Source organism: Corvus hawaiiensis, chromosome 28 (genome assembly GCF_020740725.1).
Source record: "Corvus hawaiiensis isolate bCorHaw1 chromosome 28, bCorHaw1.pri.cur, whole genome shotgun sequence".
NCBI lineage: Eukaryota > Metazoa > Chordata > Aves > Passeriformes > Corvidae > Corvus > Corvus hawaiiensis.
The window spans coordinates 2,781,686-2,808,389 of NC_063240.1; the positions used below are offsets into that span (position 1 = coordinate 2,781,686).

General features: G+C 52.2%; 1 protein-coding gene across 2 annotated transcripts; it reads right to left on the minus strand.

Moving 5' to 3' along the window:
- Positions 1-225: 225 nt before the first annotated feature.
- On the minus strand, positions 226-24,774 carry FZR1 (fizzy and cell division cycle 20 related 1). Of its 2 annotated transcripts, XM_048287829.1 has the most exons (15): positions 24,685-24,760; positions 24,126-24,450; positions 12,789-12,930; positions 12,287-12,412; positions 11,998-12,061; positions 11,147-11,274; positions 10,655-10,737; positions 10,030-10,213; positions 9,774-9,839; positions 9,282-9,384; positions 7,858-8,042; positions 6,248-6,481; positions 5,462-5,566; positions 4,202-4,294; positions 226-3,185 (listed from the first exon to the last, which is right to left on the minus strand). In XM_048287829.1, exons 3-15 carry the CDS (start codon positions 12,855-12,857, stop codon positions 3,144-3,146), a joined length of 1,482 nt encoding a protein of 493 aa, XP_048143786.1. In that variant the 5' UTR covers positions 12,858-12,930; positions 24,126-24,450; positions 24,685-24,760; the 3' UTR covers positions 226-3,143. The 2 variants fall into 2 exon arrangements, with proteins under 2 accessions (XP_048143786.1, XP_048143787.1); XM_048287830.1 differs by lacking the exon at positions 24,126-24,450 and having other exon boundaries at positions 24,685-24,774.
- Positions 24,775-26,704: the final 1,930 nt, after the last annotated feature.

A 26,704-nucleotide genomic window follows, 5' to 3' on the forward strand; every position in this document is an offset into this window, starting at 1 on the left:
TCCTTCCTGCCGTGCCAAGGGGCACAGGGCAGGGCAGGGAGGGGGCAACTGTGCCCTTTCCCAGAAGCAGGAAAGCAAACAGGAGCAGGAAGCTGGGAGCAATAAACCTCAGCTGAGAGCTGCACCAAGAAAGTTGGTACCTGCAGAGGTGGGGTGGGGACCCTGGGGACTTGCTGCGCCCTTCGCTGGGGAGAAGCAAAGCAGAGCCATGGAGCCCAACCCCAATAAATTGACAACCTGTTTAATGCCAGTTCAATTGCTTTACACGGAAAGTTACAGCGCGCTCCATGTTTGTTTTCCATCACATGACACCTGGGATACAACGATGCCACGAGGCTGCAGACTGCTCTGGGAGGACTCTGTGCCCGGGTCGGTGCTCAAAGGTCACACATCCTGACACAGCACCTCAGCTCTGCCCTTTTCCCTATTGAACCCGCAGCCGGTGACAGTGACAGGATCATCCTGAGACACCTGCACAAACCCATCTCCACACGGATACAACCGGGAGCTCCTGCCTGGCAGCTGGCAGCGGAGCAGAGAAGGCAGCTGTACCGGGCTCTGACAGCCAGGTGAGGGTGAGCAGCCTGTTCTTGCCATGCTCTGTCACCAGCGTGTGTGGCTACAGAACAGCCCTAGCCTGGGAATCACCAGCCTCCCTGCCAAGTGCAATAAGACAAGCCAGCATGAGCCAACCTGCTCCCAAGGCAGAGAGAGAGAAAAGCGAGATGTAGACACAAGATGCAGTTCGGGAAAGTCCTTGACAAGAGGGGACAATGGTCGGGGACAGAGCAATGAGGAGCTGTCCCTGCTCTGCAGCTGGGAGCACTGGGCAGTGGCTGCAGTGCCCACCTGGCACTGCCCACCCACAGCACTGCTGCTCCCCCCAGCAGCTTCTGGGACTCCTTGAGGAAGTTCCCACATCAGAGGGTGAGGGGCAAATCCACTCCTGTGGAGCCCCACGGCACTGGGGAGCCCAATCATCACCACACTCACCCTGCACTCCAGCTGGGTGCCTGTCTCCCTCCTGCTCCACAATGGGCCGAGAACTCCTGTGTGCCCCCAACCCAAGCACCTATGCCCTCCCAGAGGAGAAAGCAGTGTGTCCTGGGGGTCTGCACAGTGCTATTTAGCAGAAGGCAATCCGCAACAGGAAAATCCACAGCACAGCCACCAACCTCCCCAGCCCCTCTGAACAGCCCTTTCCCCAGGTGATGACACCCACAACAGATCACCTCTTGCTGCAGGTAGACCTTTGCTTCAAATCAATTCCCCAATTTAATGATCCAACTCAATTTAACACCTGCTGGGTGCTTTGGGTGCTCCCAATCCACGGTGATGTGGAACAGTGCCCACGAGTGGAACAAACAACACAAGACAGGCCGGGGAGTGACTTCAAACCATGCCTCACGTCCCACGACCAGAGCTGCACTAAAGCAGTTGTGCTCAAACTGTGTTTCAGAAATTCCATGGAAATTCCATTTTGGTGGCAAGTGAGACTGTGAGATGACAAAGTGGCCTGTGGGCCTGGGAGACTGGGAGCTGCCAGGGGGCTCCCAGCACACCAGCTCCTCACCAGTGACTCCCAGTATGTGTGACCCAGGTGCAGCACCAACAGCCTGATCCAGGCACCGATGTGATGGCACAAGTGGTCAAGGCTGTGGTGAACAGGCTGTATCGGCCTTCCCACACCTTGGCTCACCCGAAGGATACTGGTGGTACTGAGGACAGGCAATCATAGTCCTACTGCCTGGTTTCAGGGAAAGAAAGGACAGGAGATAAAACAACAAAGAAAAAAAAGAAAGATAAAGCATTACCTATGCAATCTACAGAGAGAGGACAAGTCTATATACACAGCCAGGAAATTCCACATGGGAACAGGAAGCAATGCTGGGAGAGGGCAGGAGGCAGCCAGGGCCCAGGCAGGCACAGGCACAGGTCAGATGGAACAGGCTGTGCAGCCTCACAGCTTCTCTTAAATTAAAAGCACCACACACACAGAGCATTCGTGTTACACCCCATGGGCTCCAACACCAGCCAGAACTCTCATCCCACACAACCTAAAAACCCCAAAACACACACCAAAACCCAACAGCAGGGCCCTGGCTGGGACTTGGAGATAAAAAAGCAACACGGCAGCCCTGGTTCAGGAGAACCACTCCTTCAGCCAGAACAGGCCCTGCTCACCCCAAAAATCAGATCTTCAGGATTTGTTTTTGTTCTCAAACACATCCCAACTGCTTTTGGCCTCAGGGAGACTCCAGAGCAAGGCACCCACCCGGAAGGAAGCTCCACATGCACAGGTGGTTGGGTGGGTTTCTTTTTTCATAAAGTCCTTGCTTCTCCTCTCTGGTAACTCCCAGGATCAGCCCAGAACATGAAACAGCAACTGCAGAACTTCCCGAATCTGCTCCCTTAGAGGTAAAGCTTTTTCAAGTCTCCTCCAAAGTCTAGAGCCCCAGAGTATATTTGTTCGGAGGCAGCTGTCAAGCATGCCAGAAAAATCAAGCTGTCTTATGGGAATGATCATGTCAAGTACTATAGTACCTGTCTGGGGGGGGAAAAATAAAGAAAAAAAAAAGGAAAATAGGCAGTTCTCCAGTTTCTTCCTGGAATGGGGATGCCAGGCTATGAACAAAGCCCTTAGATGCCCAGCCTGGAGCTGTGCCCCTCGCACCAGCTGTACTGCACCAGTCTGGCTGGCTCCTGCCTCCAGAGATGTCACTCGGGGACACAGAGCAGCATGTCAAGCCCCTTCCCACAGCAGCAAGGATATGCTCCTCTCTCGCAGGAGGGACACCATGGCAGTGGGGATGGCCTCGGTCCATTCTCAATGGTCCATGTCACACGAGTCCTCCCCAGGACCATCCGGACAGCTGGAGGATGCTGGGTCAGCATTTCTCTTGTACCCGTTTCCCTTTATGAACGATGAATCCAATAACCTTTGGCAGTTCCCTCCCCTCCCCACCCCATCCCAAATACTGCCCAGCCCTGTGGGTCACAAGCACATATTTAATGAGCTGGGTCCTTCTCCAGTCCCACGGCTCTCCCTCCCCTTGGCTGGGCTCTGGGGGTCCATGCACGCCGAGGGAGTGGTCTGATCCTGGAATGTCAGGCTGTAGGTTCCCGGGGCACAGGGAGGGGGTTTATCGTATCCTGGTGAAGAGGTTGAGCACAGATACAGACTCCTGACAAGGGAAGACAAAGCAGGGGGTAAACAGCTGTTACTTCACGTGCTTCTGGGTTGGTTTGTTTTTAATCTGCTATCTCTAGCTCAGGGCATGATCCCAGCTCAAAGTCCAACACCATAAATATTCCCATGAGCTTCTTCCAAATGGTAACAAAGTGCACAGCAGGTCAGAGTGCCATTCCCAGAGCTCTGCAGGCAGCTGTACCCCAGAGAAGGCAAGAAGTGGGGGACCCCCAGGAGCCATGCCAGCTCCCCCCAGTCCCCTCCTCCAAATCCCTCTGCCAGGCACTCAGGAAAGCTCTCAGAGCATCAAGCACAAACTGCTTTTGGTGATGGCAAGTTGTCACAGGCAGAATCCATGATCTCATTTTCATCCAAACCCCCAGTTCAAGCAGTTTTGTAAAGAGGCAGGGGATAATCAGGGAATCACAGAATGGTTTGGGCCTCAAGGGACCTTAAAGTTCACCTTGCTCCACACTCTGCCATGGGCTGCTCCAAACCTCGTCCAGCCTGGCCTTGGACACTGCCAGGGATCCAGGGGCAGCCCCAGCTGCTCTGGGCACCCTGTGCCAGGGCCTGCCCACCCTCCCAGGGAACAATTCCTTCCCAAGATCCCATCCAGCCCTGCCCTCTGGCACTGGGAAGCCATTCCCTGGGTCCTGGCCCTCCAGCCCTTGGCCCCAGTCCCTCTGCAGCTCCCCTGGAGCCCCTTCAGGCACTGGAAGGGGCTCTAAGGTCTCCTGGAGCCTTCTTTTCCCCAGCCTGCTGTCACCCAAGGGCTCAGCTCAGTGACGCCCCTGAAACGCTGCTCTGCTCAGCAGCCCTGGACCAGCCTGGAATGTCGTGTCACACCTGCCTTGGGCACACAGGGCGACCTTTTACTTAAATTTCAGCAAAGCTGAACCCTTCACTGCCCCAGCCTTGATCTGCAGGAAGGGATCAGAAAGGAGGCAGCAGAGCAGAGCCAACATGGCCTGAGCTCCCCCAGGCAGCTGCCCCCATGCCTGGCCTTACCTTCGTCGAGCGAGTTTTACTGAAGACGTTCCAGAAGCGCAAGGTTTCGTCTCCAGCTCCTGTGACAATGGCCTCCCCATCAGGGGACATTGCCTAAGGACAAGACAACAACCTTTAGCACCTGTCACATTTTTGAGGCTGAAAACAAGTCTCTGTTGGAATGCAGGAGAGATTTAACTCTCCTTCCTACTCGGTGGTGAGAAGCCAACTCCCTCTACTTCCAGGTGCCTCATGCAGCCTCAGGTGCAATTTGGGCGCTCGCACCTTATGGTGCAGCTATGGAACACATGGGGGGAGGGCTGTGGAAAGGATGCTTTTGTTAAGAAATCCAAGCTATGAGTAACTGAGGCTGTTCCTCCTGGGATTATCAACATGCCCAAAGGCAGGAAGATGATATGACTGGATTTTCTGGCTGTATTGGTTGCTTACATTGGGATCTACCTCCCAAAACAGCATCAGCATTTGTCAGCTCTGTTGTGAACTGCTGACAGCCCCATGTGACAGTAACAGCAGATACGAGATCGGTCGGGATTACCCGCAACAAATGTTTAATAACAAATTAGGAGGGCTGGAAGCAGCAAATTCTTCCCTGGGCAGCAGTCATCAGTGAAGAGGTGTGAAAGTCTTCTGGGAGAGAAACTTCTGTTTCATAAAATCCCAGAACGTTTTGAGTTGGCAGAGACCTTAAAGCCCATCTCATTCCCTTCCACTGTCCCAGGATACTCCAAGCCCCAATGTCCAGCCTGGCCTTGGGCACTGCCAGGGATCCAGGGGCAGGCGCAGCTGCTCTGGGCACCCTGTGCCAGGGCCTCACCACCATCACAGGAAGAATTTCTTTCCAATATCCCATCTAATCCTGCCCAGTGGGAGTCTGAAGCCATTCCCCCTTGTCCTGCTATTCCAGATCCTTATCCAAAGTCCCTCTCCAGCTCTCCTGGAGCCTTTTTAGGCACTAGAAGGTCTCCCTGGAGCTTTGTGTTCTCCAGGCTCAGAAGAGTTTTCTTAGAATAAAACTCAGATGTTTCCTCAGGAGAGTTTGGCAGGCTTTGCTATCATTAACAAAGCCTCACATTTCCATAGCAGCAAATCAAAGCGTCCCCCTGCAGGCACAGAAACCAGACAGAGTTTTCCACTGCTCATGGGGAGTGTTCACATTCCCACCCAGGCAGCTTATGGTGCCACTGGCACTGCTGCTTTGGGTCCCCATGTGAGCACACCTGCAGCCAGGTGAGCAGCTACAGAGCCATGGCCATCACTCACCAGATACAGGACTCGATAGGAGTGCCCTGTGAGCTTTGCTACTTGAGTTAACGAGGGGTATTTCCAGACGAGGATCTGGTTCTGGGAGTATCCATGGGTGCTCACCTGAAAGGAGAGAAGGGGACACACATCATAGAATCATGGAATTTTTAAGGCTGGAAAAGACCTCCAAGATCCAACCATCAGCCCAGCACCACCAACATGTTCACCACTAACCCACATCCCCATGTTTTCTGAACACTTTCCAGGAATGGTGACTACACCACTGTCCTGGGCAGCCCGTTCTAGTGCCTGACCACCATGAAGAAATTTTCCTAATACCCAATCTAAACCTCCCCTGGAGCAACTTGAGGCCGTTTCCTCTTGTCCTGTCGCTTTTTACCTGGAAGAAGAGCCTGAATCCCACCTGGCTCCACCCTCCTGTCAGAAGGCGAGAAGGTCCCCCTGAGCCTCCTTTTCTCCAGGCTGAGCCCTTTTCCCAGCTCCCTCAGCTGCTCCTGGTGCTCCACACCCTTCCCCAGCTCCATTCCCTTCTCTGGACACGCTACAGCCCCTTGATGTCTTTCTTGTTGCGAGGGGCTCAAAAACTGACTCCAGCACTTGAGCTGCCTCAGCAGTGCCCAGAACAGGGGGACGGTCACTGCCCTGGTCCTGCTGGCCACACCCTTGCTGGTACAAGCCGGGATGCCCTCGGCCTCCTTGCCCACTTGCACACAGCTGGCTCCTGCTCAGCCACGCTTCCTGACACAGGGCAGCTTGGCAGCAGCCGCACAGGGAAGGACTCACCAGCTCGTTGGCGTGTTTGGACCAGGCCAGGTTGCACACCTGGGACCCGGTGTCGATGCACTGCAGGGGCTGCCCCGTCAGTGTGTTCCAGAAGCGGATGCAGCGGTCAGCTGTGCCCCCACCCGAGGCCAGGAGCCCGTGCTGGTGTGGAGACCAGGCGATGGCTTTGACTGCTGCCAGGTGCTCTGTGTATTGTTGGACAGGGCTCAGGCTGGAGTGATTCCAGACAAGGAGCTGGCAGAGAGGAGAGACATGATCCAACTTGTGCCTCAGTCATGTGTCCACTACACCCACAAGCCACAATGGGACCCATGAAGGCAGCTGGGAAACAGGCTGATTTCCCACAGCTCTGCCCAGGCATGCACAGCTCCACTCTGCACTTCACAGAATCATGGAATGGTTTGGGTTGGCTAAAGCTCATTCAGTTCAAACCCCTGCCATGGGCAGGGACACCTTTTACTAGACCAGGCTGCTCTTAGCCCCATCTGACCTGGCCTTGAACACTTCCAGGGATGGGGCAGTCACAACCACCCTGGCACCACACTCAGCTGAGGAGCTGTCCTACCCCCAGGCCACAAGGCAGGAACAGCCCCTAAGGTAAGGGAATGAATCTAAAGAAACGGTGTCACCAAAGGGGGCCTCAGACCCTCCTGTTGCCTTTCTGGCTGTATCATTCCAGAACACATCTAGGAATCTGCTCAGTTCATTAAGAGTTATTCTGAGCAGGAGGAACTCGGTCCAACCATGCTGTCACACAGACACTGGGCACATTCCCTACCTAGCAACCACTCCAGAGGGCTTGGAACACTGCTTTTTTGTGACAGATGCTTCTCCCATATGGTGCTCAGTGAGCTGCCAGCCTGAGTTACAGGTATGAGAACTCACAGAGCTCTACCTCAGGTTCCTGCTGCACACAAACATTACTGCACCAAACGTGACCATACACTACCCAAACAAAGCCAGGAAGGGCAGCTTAGCAGTGGTTTTGTTGAACTCAACCCCCTGAGCCAAGCTAGAGATTTAATTAGCCAAATACAGAAGCAAAATTAAATTTGCCTTTTTCATTTTATTAGGAAGAGAAGACTGAGTAGAAGCTTAGCATGATTAATATTTGGTCACAGTCCAACAACCAAAACAAAAGTCCTCTTCAGAGAGGCCAAACATTCCTTAAAGAATCGCTGAACCATTAAGTCTGGAAAAGACTCTCAAGATCAAGTCGAACCTTTGACCTAATCCCACCATGCCCACTAAACCACATTGCTGAGTGCCCTATCCACTTGTTTTTTGAACACTTGCAGGAATGGCAACTCCCCCACTGCCCTGGGCAGCCTGTTCCAACGCTTAACCACTCTTCCATCAAAGAAATTTCTCCCTAATAGTTTGGGTTGGAAGAGACCTCAAAGCCTATCTAGTTCCATCCCCTGCAATGGGTAGGGGCAGCTTCCACTAGACCAGGTTGCTGCACATCCTGTGCAGCCTGGCCTTGAACATCCCCAGCGATATAATAACATCCAACCTGAACCTCCCCTGGTGCAACTTGACACCATTCCCCCTTACCCTAGAAAGAAAGGGGGTCTGACATTTCCTGTGACCCCTTGGAAGGAATGTACCTTATTATCATTCCCTCCAGAGGCCAGGAGCTGGTGGTCTGTGGACCATTTGAGCCCACAGACCTCCTGCCTGTGTCCCTGGAGCCGCCGCTCAGACTGCAGGGGTGGGGTGCGGATGTCCCGCTGCAGGATCATCCTGTCCCGGCTCCCGGAGGAGAGCTGGTCCGCGTTCCACGCCAAGGCACCTGCAACGGGGGCAGAGCTTCAGAGGGTGTCGTAGGAGTCATGCAATCACAGAATCACTGAGGCTGCAAAAGACCCCAAAGGTCACCAAGTCCAATCATCAACTCAGCACCACCACGACATTCACCACCAAACCATCTCCTCAAGTGCCACATTCATATCTCCTTTGAACACTTTACAGGCTTGGTGACTCCACCACTGCCATGGGCAGCCTGTTCCAATGATTTATAACCCTTTCTGTGAAGAAATTTTCCCAATATCCAATCTAAACCTCCCCTGGCACAGCTTGAGGGGATGTGCTCTCATCCTGTCCCTGTTCCCTGGGAGCAGAGCTCAACCCCCACCTGGCTCCACCCTCCTGTCAGGGAGTTGTGCAGAGCCACAAGGTCTCCCCTGAGCCTCCTTTTCTCCAGGATGAGCCCCTCCAGCTTTGCCAGTTGCTTCTGGTGCTTCAGCCCCTTCCCCAGCTCTGTTCCCTTCTCTGGACACGCTCCAGCCCCTCGATGTCTTTCCTGTTGTGAGAGATCTAAAACTGACTCCAGTATTTGAGATGGGATCTCAGCAGTGTCCAGCACAGGGGGATGGTCACTGCCCTGGTCCTGCTGGCCACACTATCAAGTCCAACCCTTCCAGTCCTGCAGCAGTTGATAAGCAAAATGCAGCCATCACAGCTGCCAGGGTTTTAAAATAAACCCTAACAAACCTCAAACCACTCCTTACAGACCTCCCTTACATCCAGTCTCTGGAGTCCTAGATCAGGGCACAAATAGAGGTTCCCCTGAACACACTGACTGCAGGTATTACCAACCCCACTTCACAGTGCAGTAAAGCACAGGAACAGATCTCAGAAGGTGCATGGACTTCCCAAATCTCACCCCAGAGTTTACACTCACAACATCTCTAAGCAGAAAAAACCAGCCCCCCAAAAAAGGGAACTGGAAATCTCAGTGTGAAGCTGCCAGCAGGGCTGAAATCGGAAGCCAGCAGCAGTGATGTTGTAACCAAACCCAAAAAGCCTCAAGCATGGAGGAAACACCTGCTGCAACACCCAACCACCATCACACCCAGATCAGAGCACCACAGTTATGAGATGATAATATTTTGAACCTGCTCAAGACACAGCAGGGAAAAAATATCAACCCTGGTACTCTTGAGTTCACTATTTCCAGCAGATCCCTGGCTAGCAAAGTTCAATCAGGAAGGAGAGACCCCTGAGAACCCTCTGCCTCCCCACTCCTTACCGACTCTGGCTGTGTGTCCCTCCAGCATGGAGAGCTTCTTTCCTGCAGCTGCATCCCAGATCTGCACAAAGCCCTTGTGAGTACCAACAGCCACCAGGTTCCCCTGGACAAACAGAGAACCAGGATCAGTACAGCCAGGAAGTACAGCCAGAAAACTGAAAGCTGAGGAAAAGACTTGACATAAATCCCACGAGATGGAAAGCATCCAGAGTTCTTCCATCTTACATGTTTTTCCCTACTGAGAGGTCCAAGCAGCCTGTCTGGAATATATTTATTGTAACATTTTATTGTCAAGAGCTGAAGAAGTAAACTGGATCCTTCTCCCTCCCACTCCTCTTAGCAATGCCTCAGGAACCTCAAGATACAAGAGGCTGTTCTTTATCCCCTCTCTTTTAGCAGAGAAAAACCAACCCAAGGAGTTAACTACAGCTATGATGACAGTGACTAAGTGACACGTGTCTCAGCTGTCCTTGCTGACGGTGTCATACTGACCCGCTCTGACCAGCCCACGGACGTCACGGAATCGCCTTCCACAGAGAGGTCACACAGCCGGGTCACCTTCAGAGAGACAAATGGGGTAAGAAACTTTCGTCACACAGCACTGCTGGCTGTCTCAGACCAGTGCTGAGTTTGGGATAGAGTGTGACAAGTGCTGAAGCCCTCACACAGCACATTCCATAGCTCTGGAAGGTTGGAAAAACCCTACATCAATAGGCAATTCAATCTTCAGACACTCATGACAATTTACCTGACTTGTACAAGCACTCCACAGGTAAACACAAGTCCCAAGGCCAACGCTGAGGACATTAAGAGAAGACCAGTCCACCAGGTTCAGGTAGAAGTCATCCTGCAGCTCTGGGGCGTCCAGCACTTTGAAAGGAATCTTGGAGATTTTCCGAGTTGGTTTTCGAGGTGATCTTAGCAGCTTCTGACTGTTTACAAAAACAGATAAAAAAACAACTACAGGAATCTGCACATCACAGCAGATGGGAGGCATAGGTGTAGCCACTCTTTACAGAGCACCCTGAAGTTTCTATGGAAATGCAGAGACAAAAAGGCTGCACAACACTTTTTCAGCAGCAAGACTGGAAGGAATTAGGTTCTGCTTCTACAAAGGAGCTATGAAGCAGAAAGGTAAACTGATTACTGAGAGCTGACCAAGATATGTCAAGCACATAAGCAGGCTGGGCACCTGAAGGAATTCTTAGAACTTGACTTGCATTTAAAATAAATTCAAAATTTATTATCTCTCCAGATTTCCAAACCCAATTCACATTGCAATTTCAGAGCTTCAGACAGAAGTCCTAGAGAACCTCACTGAACCCTCTGTCCCAGCCCTTCCCTTCTTACAGTTTGCAGAGGATCAGTGTTACCTTTTGTTGCTGACAGGAGACAGGGAATAGGGTGAGACCTCGTTGCCATCATCGGGGCTGGAGCGTTTTGTGCTGAGTGAGTACTGCACAAAGAAACACACCTCGTGAGGAACCCGGCGTGCGGGAGGCCTGGGGCATCACTCCCAACGTGCACTGCTGCCAAGCTAATTCCAACACAGTTTTTCCTTTCCCACGTGCTCCAAAACTATACAAAACCCCTCATCAATGCTCAAGTCCAAAAGCCTGGTTTGGCCACTCACCACACTGTCCAAAAAGCCTGGCTCCACCCAGCTTTCCTGCCAGCACAGACACAGGAAGCACATTGCTTGCTGCACACTCAGGTTCCCTTTGCAGGCCACCACATTTGTTATCAACACCTTATCTCAGCCAAGCCCCAACACCAACTCACTGCACGAGCAGCCTGGCAGAGCCCTGTGCTGTGTTCCTGTGACACACACACAGCCTCCACTGGTGTTAATGCAATTAACTTACAGTGAAGAGAGACTTCTTCTCTGGGGTGGATGGCTGCAGCCTCCTGTCCTCTGTCTGGGGGTCCTGCACCTTCTCAATCCCAGCTCCCAAGAGTTCATTCTTCAGCAAGGCAGAGTAGGCAAGGCCATCTGTAAACCCAAACAGGCACTGAGCAGAGAGCTCAGAGCAGCAACAGCAGGGAGCGTCAGAATCATGTGTGCCTGACCTGGACAAAAGAATACTGCAGGGAGACCTTAGAGCCCCTTCCAGTGCCTAAAGGGGCTCCAAGAGAGCTGGAGAGGGACTTTGGACAAGAGCCTGGAGGGACAGGACAAGGGGGAACAGCTTCCCACTGCCAGAGGGCAGAGTTAGATGGGATATTGGGAAGGAATTGTTCCCTGGGAGGGTGGGCAGGCCCTGGCACAGAGAAGCTGTGGCTGCCCCTGGATCCCTGGCAGTGTCCAAGGCCAGGCTGGATGGGGCTTGGAGCAACCTGGTGTAGTGGAAGGAGATGGGCTTTAAGGTCCCTTCCAACCCAAACCAGTCTGGGATTCTACAACTTGTACACTCACAGAGTCTCTTAATAAGCCTGAGGCCCCTATTTAGAATCAAGATTAGTAGCAAGCTTCCCCTCCTTCCACTCCATCAGGAAAGTGCTTCCATGACACAATAAATCAGGGGATAGAGACAGCCTCTTGCATCCAGACGCTCATCAGAAGCAGTGACCTAGTACTCAGTCATGATGTGGGCATTTCCCAAAACACCAGCATGAGTTTTGGCATAAGCATGAAAATGCCAGCGTGGCCTTAATTTCCCCAACAGTTTGCAATAAGAGCTCTGGGCACTGCCAAGCAGTAGAAGGGTGCTCTCACCTTTGCCACTGTCTGATGTAGCATCCTTTGCTTTTCTGTTTTGGCTTGGTGATTTTTCATTTTCCTGAAATGGGGAAACATGCCATCACCATACAGAAACCTCAGGGTATATGGTGAAATAGCAAAGGCAGGGAGCATAGGGTTTGAGGACGAGCACTCAAAGGAACTCTTCTGGGGCAGCAGAAGCCCATGGTGCAGAAGATAAGCAGAGCAATCATGCCAGCCAAAACAAAAGGTACCATTTCCTCAGTTCCAAGGCTGAGCTGTAGGAGAAGGGAGCAAAACTTACATTTATTCTGTGGAAGTTGATGCTCCAGTTGGCCCCAGCTCTTGAGGGAATGAATCTGTCACCATGCTTACTAGGAGAAGACATTGGAGAATTGGAAGGGGTCAAGGTTCTTCTCATCTCTGCTACCTGAATTAAAGAATAAAAGACACTGAACTTACTCTTATTCTTGTCAAGCCCTAGAGTTGGTTGGTTTGTTAGCCCTCAATTTTTTATGCTACATGTAGTCACTGAGATTATGTATTAAAAAGGTATTACTGAACTCCATAAAAATATCTTCACTCCTTTTTGCAACCTGAACTGAGGTTATATATTCAAAAACTCTCTTAAAGTCAAACTGTTTGGGTATTCATAGAACAGCTCAGGAACTCACACCTGCTCACAACCCAACAAAAGACTGTGGTTTGCTTTGAAGAGGTCCCAGGTCCTTCAGCAGCTCAAGGAAAAGAGTCACAAGTGAGACAGACAACAACATAACAGTGAGCCTGAACCCATCTGTACTCACACAAGGCATTGTGTTCTCATTCTGTATGTTGATTTGGCGTAGGAGACGTCTCTCGTAGTCCTGATCCATGGTGGGAAGCTGGCTGGAGAGATCAGCAGGCTCAGGAATTTATGTTTGCAAAGTCCAAGCAGTAACTAGTGTGCTGCAACAGACAGGAGGAGAAAAACAACAAAATGTTGAACCCCTCCATGCTGAAACAGCCTCTTCAGAGTCTCCTAAGCCTGCTCTTTGAACTTGAGACCACTTTTCCTATCCAGAGCATTGGTACCAAACTTGTGTGACACTGAAGAACGCAGGCAGCCAGTATTTTGTGTCTGACAGCACCTCAGTGGGTCCCCACCACACCTGGAGCAGGGACTGCCCCCAGGCCCTGCAGCAGCAGAGTCTGGCAATCCTTCAGGACAGGGGCATGAAAAATCCTGGCACCTGCAGCCTGTCCTGTCCAGGCACTGGCACCAGTTGCACAGAGAGGTGTGGCTGCCCCATCCATGAAAGTGTTCAAGGCCAGGTTGGACCGGGCTTGGAGCAACCTGTAGTGAAACCCATGGCAGGGGGTGGAATGAGATGAGCTTTAAGGTCATTTCCAACCCAAACCATTGTGGGATTCTGTGATCCCACCACAGCCTGTCCCACTGCTCAGGTCAGGGGCACGGGAGCAGTGCTGAAGGTGGGATGCTTTTAGCCATGCCACAAGTACTGCAGACTTTTAACACACCCACTGCAGGAACATACTAGGGATCTAGTAGTCCCAGTGAACATTCCATGTCTGATGCCTGCACTATCCCAAATACTCCTCCTGGCTGGCACAAAGCTTGCTCACTCATAGAGCTGTACAGTCTATAAGCAACGTTAACATCACTTAAGCACATATTTTAACCATATATTTTAGGACAGGGCTGCTTCATAGCTGCAATTTGCTTGGTAAATTAACATGTGCATCAAAAAAAAATAAATGAGCTGACACTTGTGTGAGAATACACAGCCAAGCCCTTGCCAAGCCCCAAGGGCAGAGAGCAGCACCCCCAGGGTCCAACCTCCCCCCTCACATACCTCATGTGGTTTGTCCACAGCTGACATGGACACAAAAATGCCAACGCCAGAGGAGACATCAAGTTGGCCTTTCAACCCAAGATAAACATGTCCAAAGGCAAAGGTGGAATTTAACACATAAGCAAATCCCCACAACACACAGGCATCTGGAGGCTGTGCAGAACATAAAGGGATTTCATTCCTGTTATTGCATAAACATTTATGGCACCTGGCTGGAGTCTCAGCTGCACAAACGGAGCTGCCTCGAGATACAAACTTGTGGTAAAATCCAGGAGGCAACTGCACACAAAGGCTGTGCTGGGAGGAGGCTGCCCAGGGAGCAGCTGCACAGTGCGCCGCTCAGGGACAGCCCTGCACTGCCTCCCGCTCCCTCCTGGGAAGAGGCTGCCTCCAGGAACCACAGACCTGCCCAGGGTTTAACGGCTAAAAACTGGGGGCAAGTTACTAAGCTACGAGGGGTCCAGCAGCACATGCTGCAATTCACTAAGATGTGATGAAGTTTTACAATATTCTGTGAAATAAGCTTGAAAACAAGGCAAAGTACACACACTCTGCACTGCAGAGCTGATGGCCTTTCACCTCAAAAGGTTACAGGAAATGGGGTGACATCAAGGTGGCAACCAGTCACCACTGGGGCTCCACAAGGCTCCATCTTAGGGCCAGTTCTCTCAAATCTCTTTGTAAGTGACTTGGGTGCAGGACTGGAAGGTCCTGAGTGGGTTTGCTGAGGTTACTCACTTGGGAGGAACTGCTGCCACCCTCAAGGACAGAGAGGCCCCACAGAGAGACCCTGACAAATGTGAGGATTGGGAAATTCCCCCACCATGTGATGTTTAACAGGGCAAGTGCTGGATCCTGCCCTGGGATGGGGCAGCCCTGGATGCAGGGACAGACTGGGAACGAGAGGCTGGAGAGCAGCGCCGTGGGAAGGGACCTGGGGGTCCTGGTTGGTCCAAGTTGGATCTGAGTCCCCGGTGTGTCCTGGCAGCCCAAAGGGCCACCGTGTCCTGGGGGGCACCAGGCCAGGGAGGGATTGTCCCGCTCTGCTCTGCACTGGGGCAGCCTCACCTCCAGTGCTGGGGGCACTCTGGGCACCACAAGATCAGAAGGGTCCAAAGCTGTTGGAGAGTGTCCAAAGGAGGGACACGGAGCTGGGGAAGGGTCTGAGGAGCGGCTGAGGGCACTTGGCTCGTTCAGCTGCAGCAGAGGAGACTGAGGGGAGGCTCCTGGGGGCTGCAGCTCCTCCCGAGGGGAGGCGGAGGGGCAGGGGCTGAGCTCTGCTCTGGGACAGGGACAGGAGCCCAGGGAACGGCTGGAGCTGGGTCAGGGCTGGGCATGGAGCTCAGGGAAAGGTTCTTCCCCCCGAGGCTGCTGGGCACTGCCCAGGCTCCCCAGGGAATGGGCCCGGCCCCGAGGCTGCCAGAGCTGCAGGAGCGTTTGGACAGCGCTCTCAGGGATGCCCAGGCTGGGGTTGTTGGGGTGTCTGTGCAGGGCCAGGGGCTGCACTGATGATCCCTGAGGGTCCCTTCCACCTCAGGAGATCCTGTGGTTCTTTGAGCTACACCATTTTGCAGTGCCGAAACTTGGACTTCTTACAAATGCTGAAATGCTTCTCTTCCTTGCCATTAAGCATGCCAACACTTTTACAGGAGCATGCCTGAAATAGCTAGTGCCAAGCTGGTTCTGATCACACCTGCTTACCTCTACCACCTCCTCCCCCAAGCTTTTTTCTTCTTAATTTAACACATTTCTCCCATATGTTCTTTCAGCGGCAAAACTGGAGAAAGCTCCCAAATTTAACAGAGATCAGCTTCCGCCAAATGAAGCAGAGTCAGAGACAACATTATTGGAGTGAAAAGTTAGAAAAGTCTGTGATGCTATTAATAAAGGAGGTTTAAAAAATAAAAATTAGTGCATGCCATATCAATCACTCTCCCTCATTTTGAAGTTTACTTACCACCACCCTTACCGACCCACAAGCTACCAAATGTGTGTCTCAAACCAAACAGTCCAACAAAATGCCCCCTCCCCCTTTTTCTTTTTTTGGGTTGTTGTTGTTTTAACACCATGAGTAAGAGAGCTCAGCCTGCAGAACCCACACAAGGAGCGTGATCAGCCAGGGAACACCACACACTTGAAGTGTCCTCCCAAAACAGCTCAGCACAGTATTCGTGAGAGATCCAGACCCAGTTACACAGCAAAGAGACATTTTAAATTCTACATCTGAAACACACTCGACTATCGAGCTTTTGAGATCTCATCTGCCCAAATTTCACCTACAACTTGCACTCAGAAACACAGCACAGATTGTCCAACAGAGAGACTACAGAGGCAGAACACAGCAGTGAACGTTCAGCACCTGAACAGTGACATGTTTTTACCCTAAAACCATGCCACTAACACAGGCCCAGGGAGCAAGCAGCACCTCTGGTTTGGGGTAGGCTTTTGCTGTCTCTAAATTTGTCTGTGGGAAGTGAGCAGATTTTCCATTTCCCCCAAAGCAATTAAAAAAAGCTTTGCCAGAAGGACCTGGGGGTGCTGGTGACAGCAGCTGAACATGAACTGGTGTGTGCCCAGGTGGGCAAAAAGGCAAATAGTACATGGCTTGTATCAGCCACAGTGTGGCCAGCAGGACCAGGGCAGTGACTGTCCTCCTGTGCTGGGCACTGCTGAGGCCCCATCTCAAATCCCAGGGACAGTTCTGAGCCTCTCACAACAGGGCTGGAGTATATCTGGAGAAGGGAATGGATCTGGGGAAGGGGCTGGAGCACCAGGAGCAGCTGTGGGGAAGCTCAGCCTGGAGAAAGAGAGGTTACGGGGAGACCTTCTCAGTCTCCACGACTCCCTGACAGGAGGGGGCAGCCGGGTGGGGGTCAGGCTCTGCTCCCAGGGAACAAGGGACAGGGTGAGAGGAAACAGCCTCAAGCTGTGCTAGGGGAGGTTTAGGTGGGACATCAGGAGGAATTTCTTCATGGAAAGCATGACACTGGCATAGGCAGGGTGGAATCTCCATCCCTGCAGGGATTAACAGCCGTGTGGACGTGGCACCTGGGGACATGGGTTAGTGGTGACCTTGGCAGTGCTGGTGGAATGGTTTGACTTGATGTTAGAGGGCTTTTCCAAACTGAACAATTCTGTCGTTCTATATGTGGGCTTCAAGTTCCCTTTAAGCTGAAGAAATAAAAGATACTGAGGAGCTACAGGTGTTACATATTCTTCAGACGCTATTTTGTCACTAATTATGCAGTTTATGCTTGGAGAAGAAAGGTGGGATTTGGTGGAAGGGTTTGAATTCCTTGAGAAGAATTTGTATTCTGACTTTGTTCTTCATGCACCTTTTGTCGTCTCTCTGAATTGGCTGGATTGTCTCACAGCTTATTACCTTCAAACAATACTTCCAGGCAGAGTTATGGTGCTGAACAAGTGCCTTTTGTTCTTTTTATTGACCCAACCTTCATGTATTCAAATACAAAAGTGTTTTGTCTCGGTATGGATGTGTTTTTAATAAGCCAACATGCAGAATGCCAGGCCTGGCAGGGAAACGAGGGCAGTAATTTTGCAAAATTATTTCTGTGGTTTGAGAGAGGCTGTACCTGTTTGGATTCCCCAGCACACATTGAAAGGGGAGTAAGAGATGCAGGTTGGTTCTCTCAATTCAGACATGCTCTGCTCAAGCAGTTCAAGAGCTGGATGATTCCTGACCCTTTTTTATTCCAGAAATTGTTCACGTACCTTCTCTTCTGGAAAGTATTTGGGTAGGTAAGCGTTAAATGAGAGAGGTGCTGACGAAAGTGAGAGACTCAGAATACCAAAGGCAGGATGCAAATGTAAATGTAAAGCTGAATATATTTCCTAATTTACACAGGGCCAAAGGGAGGTAAAGGATGCCTTGGTAATTTAAATACCATTAATGTTATGTTGGTGCTTTATTTTGAAGCATCTCAAGTCTGAAAAAGGTTGCCTGGAGCTTCTCTTACTAATAAGCCCTAAACAGACCCCACATTTATAGTCAGCAAGAGCCTACCCAAACCCAGAGATGCTGCCTGCTCTTTGGGCCTATATTTAATGGCACAAACTTTAAGGTAAAAACATGTCACTATTCAGGTGTTGAACATTTCCAAGCTCTCTGGAATAGCCCCATCATTTGCCAAGGGGAAAAGTATGCAAGTACTTAGTCCTCCAAGTCATGACCAGCAAGGTTTGAAATCAAACCTAGATGTCCTGCTTCCCCAAATCCAAAGTTTTCATCTTCTTTTGATTTGACTAAACTCAATCACAACACTTGCAAATCAATAAGGCAAAACCCTCAGCTGGCAGCAGAAGTGGCAGTTCCTCTATCCCTGGCAGCTGCAGTGCCCTGCCCCTCCTCATGCCAGCTCCACGTACTGACCACATCACACAAAGCCCCAAAGGGCTGATGTTTTCAGCTGGTTTAGTAGGCATCACCTTCTCCTCAACGTGGGGTATTGCAAGAGTATTACCAGTTATAGATTCTTTTACAGGCTCTTGAACAAGCTGTAAGGGGAAAGAGGAAAACAAAACCAACAAAAAAAGCTAAGCCATAGCTTTTAGCTGTGTAATAGTCAAGACTATTAGGAATGCATTCAGAATGCCGAGGCTTCACAGGGCAGCCATTGGGAACGAGCAAGATACTCTGTGCTTGGCCAAGCTCAAGCAGAACTTGCTCACATTTAACCCAGAGGAACATTACACCAACCAAGCAAACCTTTTCAGGAACTGGCCTCCTTTCAAACCAGCAATAGCACAAAAAGTTAGAAAGCTGTGTGTTTTACCAATATTTACCTTTTTAAAGCTACAAGGATATAATTTGTTACTCAGCAATTTACTAGGGTATAGTGTGAGAAGCATTTATAAAATCAGCCATTTACCCCTATGCAATGGGAGCAGTTAAAGCTTTATTTCAAAACAAACTATAACCCTTGCTGCCTTGCCCTTATCAGAGAAGCACGTTCACAGCTTTGTACAACAGAGATCACACTAACGACAAGAAAAAAATTACTCCAGTGTCAGATGGGATCTTCACCATTAGTCCTCACACTCCTCGAAGATTCAATATCCTCCAAAATCCAAGATGCTGGATTATGGCAAGAGCCATCACACCACAGCAGTGTACTTCAGAGGGTAAGACGTAGGCGACTGCTCCTCACTGAAGGTCCTGCACAATTCCACATTCTTCTGCCTTTCCAAAGCCTTGTGCCGAGCACCTCCTGCCCAGGGCACTCAGAAACACCTTTATGCACTCACTGCCATCAGCCTTACAATGCCCCTGTTCCAAAAGTGCCAACTGTTAGAGGGTGGCAATATACACAAACTGAACTCCAGCTTCATTTGAAGGCAGAGTGGCTCAAGGGTAGAGCCAAAACACTGATTGCATCTCCTGCCTGCACTCAGCCACCCAGTCTTGAACAGGAGTACAGAAGCTGGGATACAAGCAAAATGCACAGTAATCCCTGCCTCCACTCACCTCTCAGGGTAGAAAACATCTCTCCTTCTCCACAGGCAGAAAATATCCCCCTTTCCTCACAGGCAGAGGCCCAACCTGCAATCCAGATTGGAGGTGACAAACGTTTGTACCCCCACCTGCACTCACAGACAAACTCCAAGACTTCCCACAGCCCTCCACGACAACTTCAGAAGCTCAGGTAAAGCTTCATGTCCACCATCCCAAAGCAATGCACAATCCTACCACGATGACAGAGGAACTCTGACCAGCAAACCCCAAAAATTTAGGGCACTCTGATGACCAAGGCTGCAGGAAGCCTGCGGGAGCCAAGGACATAATGCTCATAACACAGAGCTCTGTTTGTGGCCTGGACTATCACGAGCCAGCGGAAACTCAGGGTTGTAAGATCTTCAGGAAACAGCAAAATCTCTGCCTTTGGAAGGGCCTTTACCAAAGATAAACACTGCCACCACTAATCACAGAATCCCAAAATGGTTTGGGCTTGAACGGACCTTAAAGCTCATCTCGTTCCACCCCCTGCCATGGGCAGGGACACCTTCCACTAGCCCAGGCTGCTCCAAGCCCCATCCAGCCCGGCCTTGGGCACTTCCAGGGATCCAGAGGCAGCCACAGCTGCTCTGGGCACCCTGTGCCAGGGCCTGCCCACCCTCACAGGGAACTATTCCTTCCTAATGTCTAATAAATCTTCTCAGTACACCATTACAGGCCCAAAAGGTTTTCACCAGGATTTTTGTATACAAAACAATTGCTCTTAAATGCAAGTGCTCCTCGAAGAGGACACTCTAGAAAGCTGACCAGGAACATCACTCTTGCTGCCTCTCACACAGATGATGCTCAGGTATCACCATTGCTTTCAGCATAGCTGTTTTTCCTAAATCCCTCTTTTCTCCAGAACTAAAGGAAAAAAAGGGAAGATGACAGTCCAGCCTGTACTCCAAAGACCAGGCTATTTTCAGCTGAAACTCAAATACAAGTGATGGGCAACTACAGAGGTCAGAACCAGCAGCCACCCCACTGATGTACCCACACATCAGCCAGGCCCCCTGCTGAGGGGTTCCAAATTTGCCTCAGCCTGCTTTTAAGAAGTCAGGAGAACTGTAGGGTTGTTATTTTACCTTCGTAGATGACTTTTTCATTCAATACACATCCCACTGCAGCGTACCATTGTCTCCTGGCAGTGCAGAGCTTATCCAAGCAGACATGACAACCATGCACTCAGCAGGGGATTTCTCAGAAAATCACCACTATTAAACCCCTTTTTTATTGCTTGCAGGTGGTGATTATTTCACCTTTTCACCATGATGCTCCACAAATAAGAGGGACACACTTGTTCCCAGGGCATACAAAATAAAGCATGAAGTCCTCAGCAGTGCAGGAAGCCTTGCACAGGGAAACAAAGCACAACACATGGGGCCACTTTGGTGGTACCTCTTGCCCATGGGCCAAAAGGCCCCTAATTAACAGGAAGTCTCCTTAAAGAGGTTTATCTGTTACAAAAGCAAAACAAACAAGAGGCAGCAGCAGAAGCACTCCAGTTTCAGAGATTAAGTAATTAGCCAAGGCACCTGGTGAAGCAGCACCTGCACCCCTGGGCTGCGCTGGCTGTCACCCGGCTCCGGGATGCTCCAAGGGCTGGGGTGAAGAGCAGGCTCAGCTCCAGCAGGTCTTGTTTGAGAAACACCAAGTGCTGAGCAAGTTCTGCTGCTCCCACTTGCCAGTGGAAGAGGTTGCCACTGGTCCCTGTGTGCTCAGGCAGAACAGCACAGAACCCCATCCCTTCTGTAGGTGCTGGAGGCTAATTCCTGCACTGAGGAAAGGGCTGGGTATGAATTCCCCAAGGTACTTACTGGCAAGGAGGGGACACGCAATAACCTTACAGTGCTCTGCTTTGAGATTTCACCTCAGTCCAGGACATAACCAGTGTCAACCGGATGTGCCTCTCGTGAGGCAGGGCCGGATCAAACCCCACAGTTCTCTCCACACTGTCTGGCTCCCGGAACTCCCCTCGGATACAGGAGCTGAGCTCTGGGCAGTCACTGGTCTCCCCAGAAGGCCAGTTACAGCCACAGCACTTCTGTTCCCACTGTCACCTGGTGGCAGTTTTCCCCACACAAACACGTTTTGGACAAGTCACTGGACAGACAGGAGAAACAAAGGTTCTGTTTTCAACCAGCATATGATGGCACCTATTTTGGTAATCACCTAGGAGATATTTACTTGTTTAATTACTCTGTGTAGAATCACACAATCATTTATGTTGGAAAAGCCCTCTAACATCAGAGTTCAACTGTTCCCCCAGCACTGTCAAGGCCACCACTAACCATGCCCCAGGTGCCAGATCCATGTCTGTTAAACCCCTGCAGGGATGAGGACTCCACCACTGCCCTGCATATCCCAGTGTTACACAGAATCACAGGGTGGGTCAGGTTGGAAGGACCACAGTGGGTCATCTGGTCCCACCTCCCTGCTCAAGCAAGGTCATCCCAGAACACAGGGCACAGCATTGTGTCCAGACCCTTCTGGAATATCTCCAGTGAGGGAGACTGCACACCTTCCCTGGGCAGCCTGTTCCAACGCTCAGTCACTGCACAGGGAAGTTCTTCCTCATGTTCAGGTGGAACTTCCTGGGTATCAGTTCCTGCCCCCTCTCCTCTTGTCCCATTGCTGGGCCTCATGGAGCAGAGCCTGGTCCCTGCTCTGAGCCCTCCCTGCAGACACTGAGACAGGCATGAGGTCCCCTCTCAGCTGCGTCTCCTCTCAAGGCTGAACAACCCAGCTCACTGAGCCTTTCCTGAAGAGAGAGATGTTCCAGTCCCTTCAGCATCTCCACAGTTTCCACTGCACCCACTCCAGGAGTTCCATGTCCCTCCTGTCCAGAACTGGACACAGCACTCCAGATATGCCTCACCAGGGCCGAGCAGAAAGGCAGGATCACCTCCCTCAACCTGCTGGCAATGCTCTTCCTAATGCACACCAGGATCTCACTGGCCCCTCGGCCCTCAGGACACACGGTTGGTCAGGAACAGTCTGCTGTTCACCAGGACACCCAGAGCCCTCTGCAGCTGCTCTCCAGCAGCTCAGCCCCCAGCCTGGACTGGGGTTATCCCTCCCCAGGTGGAGGATCCTACACTTGCCCTTGCTGAAGTTCTGACAGTTCTTTCCTGCCCACCTCTCCACCCTTCCGAGGCTCTTCTGCAGGGCTGCACAGCCCTCGAGGGGATCGGCCACTGCTCCTGCTCTGTGTCTGCAGCTGAGGAGACACCAACCCCTTCATCCAACCACTGATGGGTGAGTTAAACAACACTGGGCACAGGATTGAACCCTGGCGGGCTAATAAAAAGGAGAATAATAATAAAAAGTGGGGATGGATATAATGAAGTACTTGGATCTTAGGGACACAGGGTCCTTACAACTTTTTTTAAAATGTTTTCACATGTCAGACACTCCAGACTCAAAGAGGACTGACTTAGGAGCAGAAAAAAGGACAAGCAAAGGCCATAGCCTGCATTTTATAACAACTTACAGAACTTTCAAGGCTTGTTGCTTGCTTCTGTTTAGTAGTTTCTATGCTCTATCTGAGCATTTTTTATATGGCTACTGACTTTAGTAACATCCAGTTTCCCTTCAAAAGAAGAGGGTTGTGCAATTATCTTGTACATCCAAGTGGGTACAGACAGCTAAAAGCAGCAGCTCTATAGATACACGCTCTAGTAAGGCTTCCAGTAAAGGAGAAATCAGTGCACTATAAGCAAAGATTAAAAATTCACCAGCAGCTCTGTGTTCAGAGCTTTACTGGAAGGTCAGGCATCCAAAACTTTGCTTCATCGTAACACTTAAGATACTGAAGATGCAACAGTTGACAAACTACAAAAGAAAACCATAGGATTTAGGAAACACAACAGCCTCAGTCAACAGCCCCAGAAAACTCTGCTTCTGTATTAATTATAACAATCAAAACACAAAGATCAGACTAAGACAAGATCATAGAATCCCAAAATGGTTTGGGCTTGAAGGCACCTTAAAGTTCATCCTGTTCCACCCCTGCCACGGTAGGGACACCTTCCACTGTCCCAGGCTGCTCCAAGCCCTGTCCAGCCTGGCCTTGGGCACTTCCAGGGATCCAGGGGCAGCCCCAGCTGCTCTGGGCACCCTGTGCCAGGGCCTGCCCTTCCCAATCTCCCATCCATCCCTGACTTCTGTAAGTGGCTTTCCTTACATTCCCTTAAGACATTCCTTCTTCTCCTGTCCCTCCAGGCTCTTGTACATAGCCTCTCCATCTTTTTTGTCAGCTCCTTCAGCCACTAGAAGGCTGCAATGAGATTTTGTTGCTCTCAGCAGAACTGCTCTTTGAAGGACCTTCAGCACAAAATACTGGGGTGGTGTCATTAAACACACTCAGGAAGAATCAGCACCTCACAAGAAAACAGGCACAAAGCCTTCAAGAGAGCTACAAATCAAGAGAAAACAATCCTCCATGTCAAGAATCCAACAACACCTTCCCGAGGTGACTCCAATGTGACCTGACAGCCCCCCCTGCCCCAGCAGAACCTTCTCACCACCTGGAGGACCTTCAGCTCAGGCTGATCCTGCGTACAAATCCCAGTGCAAAATATCAACAACAGGTTAAAAACACCCTGATGAAACACGCAGCGATAAAGAGCTCTCTCAGACCCCAGAGCCATCGGGTGGGCTGGGGCGCATCCACCGGTGCTGCACGTAAACAACAGACTGCTGGCCAAAGTTTCTGCTTCTGCTTGGCAGATCTCTTTAGGAATAAGATCCACACCACTAAAATCTGTTACCGTTTGTATTGCCAATTTGATCAAGAATCAAGAGCTGATCCAGGCTCCAGCTCTTTGCGTCCTTCCCCAGAGGGCCAAAGCACACGGGCCGAGCGAAGGGGTTACACCGCGAGCTTCCAGCCGCTTTGCACAGCCCCGGCCCTGGGTGCAGGTGCGGGATGCCCGTTACCAAACACACCGGAGCGTTGGGGCTCACCGGCCCCGCCGTGACGGAGCACAGCCCGCCTGGGCCCGAAGGAACCGGCACAGACTGGGCCCATCCTGCCAGGGCTGACAAGGCACCGTAACGGGCGGGGAGGGAGAGGCGGGGCTGCTCGGTGACCGGCTGCGGAGGAAGAGAGGGAGGGAGAAAGGGAGTAAAGGAGGCAAGGCACCCCCAGCCCCGCCCGGCCCGGCCCAGCCCAGCCCGGCCCCTCCGCCCAGCCCGGCCCGGCCCACAGGCCCGTGCCCGCGGGGGGAGAGTGCGGGGCACAAGCCTGCCGAAGCCCCCCCGCCTCGCCACGCCGTGTCGTGCCATGCCGTGCTCCACACCGTGCCCCGGGCGCTGCCCCGGCCGTACCTGCTCCGGTGCCGGTGCCACCAGCCCGGCCCGGCCCGGCCCGGCCCAGCTCCGCCTCCTCCGTCAGCACCCGCCGGCCCCGCCGCTCCACAACATGGCGGCCGCCCCCGCCCCCGCGCGGGGCACGACGGGAGCGCGCCCCACCCGCCGCTTCGAACACACACAGGAAGCGGCGGCGCGCGGCGCCATGGCAACGGCCCGGTGACGTCACCGACAGACCATGACGTCATGGCGGGGGCGCCGGTGTCTCTGTGTGTCCCTCCCTGGAGGGCCGGGGACTGCTGGGCCTCTGATGGGACCCTTGGATCCGTAAGGAGGCCCTTGGGCCCTCCAGAGGGTTCTCTTGGTCCCTGAGGGGCTTCTTGGGGGCCTTAGGTCCTTATAGGGTTCTTTTGGTTCCTGGGTGGAGGGGTCTTGGGTCCTTAAGGCAATTATCTTGGTCCTTGAGGGGGTTCTTAGGAGGGTTTTTGGTCCCTGGAAGGGACTCATCATGTCCCTGAGGGGTTCCCTGAGTCCTTAAGGGGGTCCTTGGGTCTTTGGGGAGCTCCTTAGTGGAAGTTTCTTCGTCCCTAAAGGGATCCTTGGGTCTCTGGGAAAGGTTCTTGGGTCCTTAAGAAGGTGCCTCAGGTCCTTGGGGAGCTTCTTGGGTCCTGGGGGTTGGTCCTGGCCCCTCCAGGAAGGTGTGGGATTCCTGTGCCCCCCCCCCCAGAGATTGTCTGTGACTCAGCATAGGACCCCCCACGACACCGCAGAGTGTCTGTGTCTTCCCCATTCCTGGTCTCTGATCCCCATTACTCTTCTCAGGGAGTTGGGGGGGGCTGTTGGGAAGCGAGTTGTGTGTCCAACCCTTCTTGGGAGGGCACTGGGCCAGGGGCTGCTGCTGCCCCAGAGCTCAGCTCTGCATGGCCCAGGAGGAGCCAGGGGCAGCTGCTGCAGAGGACTCGTGGCCCGCGCCCTTCTGAGCGCTGCTGTGTGCTGGAACCCCCCAGTTCCTGCCCATGCCCACAGAGAGGCTGGTGCTGGGGGTCTGGGGTGCTCGTTGGGGGGCAGAGGGGTGCCTGTCTGCAGACTGCCCATCTGCCATGCTCTGGCGACCCCAGACCACCATCTTACTGTCACCTGCCCAGCACAACCACCCATTCTGGTCCTACTGCAGCAATGCAGCCAACTGCATGCAATTCCCTGGTTATTAATCTTGGACTCCCTATCAATCATGCAGCTCAGCCTCACATAACAATCAAGTCTGTCTTTAAGGCTCCCTTGTATGTTATTTTCAACAAGAAACAGCTGATAACTGCAGCCCTGAGAAGGAACAGAATCATTCATAGAATCCTGGAATATTCTGAGCTGGAAGGGACCCTCGGGATCATCAGTGCAGCCCCTGGCCCTGCACAGACACCCCAACAACCCCAGCCTGGGCATCCCTGAGAGCGCTGTCCAAACGCTCCTGCAGCTCTGGCAGCCTCGGGGCCGGGCCCATTCCCTGGGGAGCCCGGGCAGTGCCCAGCAGCCTCGGGGGGAAGAACCTTTCCCTGAGCTCCATGCCCAGCCCTGACCCAGCTCCAGCCGTTCCCTGGGCTCCTGTCCCTGTCCCAGAGCAGAGCTCAGCCCCTGCCCCTCCGCCTCCCCTCGGGAGGAGCTGCAGCCCCCAGGAGCCTCCCCTCAGTCTCCTCTGCTGCAGCTGAACGAGCCAAGTGCCCTCAGCCGCTCCTCAGACCCTTCCCCAGCTCCGTGTCCCTCCTTTGGACACTCTCCAACAGCTTTGGACCCTTCTGATCTTGTGGTGCCCAAACTGCCTCCAGAACTCAAGATGATTCCCTCAAACAGATCCTGGGCTCAGGCCATGAGGAACCCAGCAACTTCCCTGCAGTCATCCCTGCACTCTCTGTTGCCGCAGGAGACCTATGGGATATGCCTCTCCATGGCACATCTGAAAACCCAACAGGCTTTGGGAGAGCGGGCACTGCTTTTGGGGCACTGTCCAGGCCCTGGCATCTCTCCCAGGTGTGCGGAAAAATTC

Coding starts and splice junctions, on each gene's coding strand:
- FZR1 (XM_048287830.1), bottom strand. CDS start 12,857: ATGGATCAGGACTACGAGAGACGTCTCCTACGCCAAATCAACATACAG. Junction 12,413..12,788: donor ATGAGAACACAATGCCTTGT/GTGAGTACAGAT, acceptor TCTTTAATTCAG/GTAGCAGAGATGAGAAGAAC. Junction 3,186..4,201: donor GTAAAACTCGCTCGACGAAG/GTAAGGCCAGGC, acceptor TTCCCTTGTCAG/GAGTCTGTATCTGTGCTCAA.